Source organism: Dendrobium catenatum, unplaced genomic scaffold (genome assembly GCF_001605985.2).
Source record: "Dendrobium catenatum unplaced genomic scaffold, ASM160598v2 fragScaff_scaffold_743, whole genome shotgun sequence".
NCBI classification, from domain to species: Eukaryota; Viridiplantae; Streptophyta; class Magnoliopsida; order Asparagales; family Orchidaceae; genus Dendrobium; species Dendrobium catenatum.
Genome location: NW_021319205.1, coordinates 4,838,432 through 4,846,097, shown reverse-complemented (window position 1 = coordinate 4,846,097; position 7,666 = coordinate 4,838,432). Strand labels below are relative to the sequence as shown.

Below are 7,666 nucleotides of genomic sequence, written 5' to 3'. Positions count from 1 at the left end.
TTTAGGTCTACATCTACCTTTCTTAACATAAGTCAAATCAAATACCTATACTTTCCTAACCGAGTCATCGGAAGGCCGCCGTTTTATGTGACCAAACCATCTAAGACGACTCAATCTAATCTTATCTTCCACTGGAGCTACTCCAACCTTTTCACGTATATGCTCATTTCGTATCCTATTTCTAAGGGTAAAACCACTCTTCCACCTGAGCAACCTCATCTCTACAACAATTAACTTAGTAATATGCTTCTCTTTTAATGGCCAAATTAGGCACCATAAAGTATTGCAGGTCTCACCATCATCTTATAGAATTTTCCCTTAAGTTTGAGGGGGACTTTTCTATCACACAACAAGATCGATGCATTCCTCCACTTTCCATCCAACTTGAATTCTGTTGATAATATCCACATCTATTTCACCATCACTCTCAACAATAGATCCAAGATATCTAAAATATGTACTCTTATTAATGACTTGATCGCCCAAAATCACAATCCCCTCACTAGGTCTATTTCTACTAAAATTATACTATATATTCACTTTTAGATATACTCAAGCGAAAACCTTTAGACTCTAAAGTTGACCTTTATAATTTAAGTTTACCTTCAACTCTATCTATAGTCTTATCAACAAGAAGAATATCATTAGCAAAAAGAATACGCCAAGGTACATCCTCTTGCAAATGTCTAGTGAGAACATCCATGACTAAAGCAAAAAGATATGGGCTTAAGGCTGATCCTTAATGTAATCCAACCAAAATAGAAAAATACTTGGTCAAACCACCTTGTGTTTGAACATAAGAAATAACTCATGCATACATATCCTTAATGATTTGAATATAACCATTATTAACTCCTTTTTTTCAAGAACTCTCCATTGCACTTCTCTTGGAACTTTATCATATGCTTTCTCTAAATCAATAAATATCATATGTAGATCCTCCTTATTTTCTCTATACTTCTCTATCAAACCTCTCAATAAATGTATGGCTTTCATAGTAAACCTACCCGGCATAAATCCAAATTGATTTTTAGAAACATTAGTATCACATCTTAACCTATGCTCCGTAACTCGCTCCCATAGTTTTAAAGTATGACACATTAACTTAATTCCTCTATAATTCACACAATCTTGTGCATCACCTTTATTCTTAAAAATAGGAATTAAAACACTCATTCTCCATTCATCTAACATCTTTTAGTCTTATAAAAAGTATTAAAAAGCTTTGTAATCCAAGAAATTCCTCCATCTCCTAAGCATTTTCGCTCCTCTATTATGATATCATAAGGTCCAACAACTTTTTCACACTTCATTTTCTTTAAAGCCTCTCTAACTTCGGTTTTACTAATACGCTGATAAAAACATAATTTTTTTTTATTTAAAGTGCCAAGGTCACTAAAGTTAATCATATTTTCACAATCTTTATTAACAAGTTTAGCAAAATATCTCATCCACCTTTGTTGAATATCTTATTCTAAGAAAAGTACTTTTTGATCTTCATCCTCAACTCACTTAAACTAAATCCTTACTACTTTTATCTCTTTGTTTAACTAATTTATACATATATCTTTCTTCCTACTTATTATCTAATCTATGATATAAATCATTAAAATCTAAGATCTTTGCATCATATATTGATTTCTTAGATTTCTTACATGCCTCTTTATATCTATATCAATTATTAGAATTTTTTTACCTAAACCAATTTTTAAAACAATTTTTTTTTATCTTTTCTAGCACATTTGGATTCCACCACCAACTATTTTCACTATTAGAAGTTTTTCCATTTAAAACTCCGAACACATCTTTTGCAATAATCTTGATATCACTAGTCACTTTTCTACATAATATTAATATCCTCATGCACAGACTAAATCTTAAGATCTAAAACTTACTCTCAAAAATATTTTTGTTAATATTCTTTAAATGCTTCCATCTAATCTTAAAATATAGTTTGACTTTATTTTTTTATTTTCTATCCATTTGTCTTAAAGTCCAAAACTAATAATCAATGCTGGGTACATAAATTTTTACTTGGAATAACTTTATAATTTTTGTAATCTAAATGACGTGATTTCCTTATAAGAAAATAAACAATCGGAGTTTTACTATATCCATTTTTATAAGTGATGAGATGCTATCTTTTTTCTTAAATAAGGTATTAGTAATTAAAAAATCATAAGCAAAAGAAAAATCTAAAAGGATCTTACCACATTCATTTTTTATTTCAAACTCATGGCAACCATAAATATTTTTAAAATCATCTATCTCTCTACTAACATATCCATTTAAATCACATCCAATAATTTTTTTTTCTTCAAAAGTTATATTTCATATTAAGTCTTCTAAGTCATTCCAAAATTTTAATTTTGAATTCACATTCAAACCTATTTGAGGAGCATAAGCACTTATAATATTAATTATCTTAGCACAACAATAATCTTTAATTCTATATATAATTATATCTCCAATTCTATGAATATTTATAATAATATCTTTCAAACTGTTATATATAATCACGCCTACACCATTTCTAGTACGACTCCTACATAAATGTCATAGTTTAAATCCTAAATTATCAATCTTCTTAGCCTTCTCTCTAATTTATTTAGTTTCCTGAATGCACATAATATTTATTTCTTATGAATCATAATATCTATTAATTCTATTTATTTTTCTATAAGGGAACATATATTCTAAGTTCTTATCCTAATTTTAGTTTCATGGACTATATTCATTGCTCACATCTGTCCATGATGTGGGAACCCTTGCATATTTAACACTGCACCCGGGGGCCGGTGCAGCAGCGCTTACACACTTGTTGCTATATCCAGGGGACGCCCTAGCATTAACACAATTTGTTAAATGATTCATGTCATTATTATTTTACAAGTTTTACGCCACTACTAAAAAATAAGGCTTTCGCAGCACTTTTTAATACCTACTGCAACGATTTTAACACATGCTAATTTATTTACAGCGGTTTAATAACTGCTGCATATCCACTGTATTTGCGTTTGCTGCAAAGGCTTTAGCAGTGGTTTTATGAGTGCTGCTGAAGGTAGGCTTTAGCAGCGCTTTTAGTATGTGTTAAAACCACTGCTAAAAGATAAAATTGATTAAAAATATATATAATACCAAAAAAATCAAATTTGGTAATTAGTGTAGCAGGCACATCATCTACATCATTCAGTGAGCTTTACCCACAAAAGCTGGCTGTAACTTTTTTCTGGTAATATAAATATAAGTCTAAGAGTATGTGCAAAGTTGGTATCAATAAAAGACCCATCTTCGAAAACTCAGCTATTACATCAACATGATCCAAGAAATAAGCTTTTCATTGAAGTTCAGATGCTTTTGCAACACTCACTAAGACTATAAAGAAAAATATAATAAATGAAGAACTCGCCTATCTTCTATGTGAGGAATACCAGCACAAAAAAAAATGATAAAAAGAATTAATAAGCAGGCTATCATCATAATTTGCCCCTTCGCTCCAGCCTTCTTCATAACCATAACAGCTTTTTTCTGCAACAATAAATCATTTCCTTTGTAAACTACTCGAGGCATATCTACCAGATTGAAACAATGGAATGACAGTAAATGAACATAAGAATTGAAAAAGCTCATCATCACAAATGAACAACATAAATAACATTAATAACAATACACCTCAACATCAACACAATGTAGTGAATAACCTCAATAGCATTAATAACATTACCTACCATTCAATACTCTCGTAATTTGTAAGGAGTTCCTTGGTTAGATGAACATGCTCCCCTGTTTCAAAAGGTGTTTGCTCCAATTCATGGAAAGTAACTTGTAGCTTGTTAATTCCTGAAAATGGGAATGAATAATTCATAAGTGGAAGTGTAAAACACCATATAAACAAAGCATTATAGCAAATCTAACGACTTCCATCAGAAAAAAGGAACTAATCTATTAATACATTTAACACACCCCTCCCATATCCACAAAAAAAAAAAATAATAATAATAATAAACGGACTCAATCTAATGAAAAAATGGGGAGCATCTAAGTCACCATCAAATAGCCACAAGAAGTTCATTACTAATTTCAAAAGAGTAATAAATTGAATCTCCTCATTACATCCTTATGCTTCAAAAAAATGGAATTAGTTTATTTTACACTCATCCAGGCACGCTGGCATTACATGTTCACCGTATGACCGTCCTTCAAACACTTTAGTTTACAATGAATCCTCCAATTCATCAGTTAAGTTCAGTTTCTCTATCAAAATATAAACTTAGCTTTGTCTGTATGAAAAAGGGATATACTAATCACATTCAAAGCAAATATTTTGGACTTCCTGCAAAGAATCAGCAAGAATAAACGATTCTTAAATATGTTATGTGCATTAGTAATTCTGCAAAGAATCAACAAGAATAAACGATTCTTGTAAGTTGCATGCTCCACTTGAGGATCCCAGCTTTTCATTTAAAATTAAAAAATGGAGAATCAGTAAAAACTAAATAACTAACTGGTTGAGACAAAAAGCCTTAGGTAAGTAATTATGCATGCTCTTAATTTTACCAAAACTACCAAGCCAATTACCTGTTCAGATAGGTAACTTTCAATCAACAATTCATTCATAATTTTAGAACCCATATCATGTGAACTTCAAACTACCTCAACAAGGGATAATTTAATTAGTGGTAAGTTTTGCATAGTTGGAAGAAAACAGCTGCACAATCAAGAATTTATTTTTCATGCTCAACAAACAAAAGGAGCTTTTGAAGGGGCTTTTGCACAAATACTTGTAGTGCAGTTTGCTGAGTTGAAGATAACATTAGTGGCAACATTTGATGGAGGTGCACACCTGCAATTAAGATAAGAACAAACAATAGAATCCTTAGAATCATTTAACTAATGGATTATGAACATATTGGATGAACTCTTTGTTGCAAACTAAATAAAAATAGAAAAAAAAAGTTTGCAATCATAATAAAGCTCCCAGTTTTGAAATTCACAAATAAAAATCATGTTTATTACTGGAATCATAGTTTGTCGATCCAAAATTAGATTTTGAATAGGATGAAAGACAAAATCAAATAACAAGGCTGGAAAGATTGCCACAAACTTCTACAAGAGAACAAGAATTTAGCTCGATAATAAAGCATCCACAAAGGTCTAGAAAATAATTAAAGTAGCAAACTAGCATAACACGAGGAAGCAATTTAAGTGGATTTGTCTTACTTCTTTGTCGTTTGAATTAATTCCAACTTATTATCTGCAGCTAAACGAAAAAGACAACAAACTGAGAACTGCTTGTATTCGTTTAAGGGAGTATCCAGATGGAACCCCATACCACCGTCAAATGTGATGACAGGCTTCAATTTGATTTCTTCTTCCTATGATGAGAAACAAATAGTTATGATTGTCTAAAAATGCTGCTGTGAAATCAAAATAAGAAATTAAAATAAACGTTTTGCCATAATAAATGGGGTTAAGATACCATTTTTTATGTGTATACCTCTCCGATAATGATTTCTCGATGTCAATGGTGAAATGGGTCAGTGAGCTCGATGGCGGCCGAGAGATGGCTAGTTGATGGGTTGAATAGTGAGAAAAAGGCAGGGGGAAGAATTGGGGTACGAGCGGAGCTTGTTTGAGAGAAGAAAGAACAAACCTGTTCTGTGGATGCTTGAGCGAGAGGGAGTGATCAGGAACGGGATCTGTGGATCCTTGGCCGAGAGGAGTAATCATGCGAACTAATAAAGAAGGGACGAGTGGAACTTGCATGAAAAGAGGATGAACGGATATGTGGATCCTTGGCTGAGAGGAGTAATCGAGACCGGCTAGGGCATCGAACAGGAGAACAAAGCGGAAAGGATCGGGCGTGCGCGGGAGAAGCGAGTTTTAGACTTTTTAGCATTTCAATTACATAAAACAGTAGCGGTTTTTTAAACCGCTGAAATTAAAAGGCTGCGAAAAATATAAATTTTTAGTAGTGCTCATGCTAGCTGTGGACTACCTAACACAACTCTTCGTTTTTCTCATTCATGACTTGTGACCTGACAACTATAGTGTTTAAAATATCTTCATATTTTATAATATAATAACTTTATTTACACATTAAATTAGTGAAAGTAAATTAATTAATTTCTAAAATATTGTTTCTATTTACAAATAGGTTTAAAAATGAGGCAAATATGAAGGGAAAAAAGCTTTGATTATCAAGTCCTATTAATTATCAAGTTAGAGCATAATAAACTCAAGTTGGTTAACTATCTTCATATCAGATTGACTTATTAGTGGAAAGACACATTCCAATTATTGTTGAAGGCCATCAAACTATTAGGATATTAAACATTTGTATTTTCAATATTTACTGCTTTACCATTATACTCTCTTTATATAGCTTGCAATACTGTACACATAATTCATTAAATACAATTTCCATTCAATTCTATCTTTCCCGCTCTCTCTCTGTCTGCTTGGTTCTCTCCTCACCTCCATCGGCTACATCGTCTTCATGGTATCAAGAGCCGTCACTGTGGATCAAGAATCCACTAGTTCCAACCCTCCCTCCTCCGCCGCTCCCATGGCATCCACCACCACCGCTTACACTATTCCCGCCAATCTCAAATTCCTCGTCTCTAACATCAAGAATCTCATCCCCTATCCCCTCACCGCCGATAACTACCCCATTTGGCGCACACAGATTCTACAACAATTTCTTGCGAATGATTACGCCGGTCATCTCACCGGTCAAGCTGCTCCTCCGGTGGACACTTCTTCTGCCGAATACAAGCTCTGGCACACGGCGGACAGCAATCTACTTTCAGCTCTCTTCTCCACTCTCTCTCATTCCATTCTTCCCTACATCATTACTTCCACCACCACGCACGAGGCTTGGTCGATTCTTGAGCGTCGGCTTCAACCCACAAGCCGATCTCGTGTTATCCAGTTAAAGAATGAATTATACCATGTTCAACTTAAAGATATGACCATTCAACAATACCTTACCAACATCAAGACCATTGTGGACAATTATTATGTAAGGCTTGATCAGATATTTGGTTAAGGGCTCCTTTTAAATGAAAAAAATCTTGATGTTATTTGTAATTTGGCCCATTATTATATAAGGCTTTGTTTGGGACGGCTTTCTTACTGCTTTCTAAAATAGCTTTTTAGTTCAAAAACTTATTGAATTAGAATTTTTTGTGCTAAAAAACTGCTTTAGAAAGCAGTAAGAAAGCTATCCCAAATAAAATCTAAGATTCATTTAATTTAAAATATGAGTGTATCATAATTTCTAAATTATATTTTCTAGATATTAATAATAAAATAAATGAATAAGATGGATTTTCTCTATACTTACACATAAATATGTTAATATAGTAGGTACTTTTAGACATCAAGTTTTTATGGAAACAAACATAATAGGATGGGCACTTATTTGTTTTCAAATCATCTAATAAGATAAAACATTTCCATGCATTTGACACAACATAACATTATATCTTAAAATTTAAAATTATATATCAATTGTATAAATTAAATAAATATGAAATAAATTTATATAATAATAAATTAAGTTCACATGAAATAAGAAATATATTTAAATTTTTTAAATATCTTAAACACAATTGAAAAAGAAAGAATCACATGATATTATAAATTGTTCTTGGGTGTTAAC

General features: G+C 32.1%; 1 protein-coding gene across 1 annotated transcript; it reads left to right on the top strand.

The window, feature by feature from the left end:
• The first annotated feature begins 6,499 nt into the window (after window positions 1-6,499).
• Window positions 6,500-7,051, top strand: LOC110093288. Its single transcript, XM_020818124.1, has one exon. The coding sequence runs from the start codon at window positions 6,500-6,502 to the stop codon at window positions 7,049-7,051; it is 552 nt and encodes a 183-aa protein (XP_020673783.1).
• Window positions 7,052-7,666: the final 615 nt, after the last annotated feature.

Coding starts and splice junctions, on each gene's coding strand:
- LOC110093288 (XM_020818124.1), top strand. CDS start 6,500: ATGGTATCAAGAGCCGTCACTGTGGATCAAGAATCCACTAGTTCCAAC.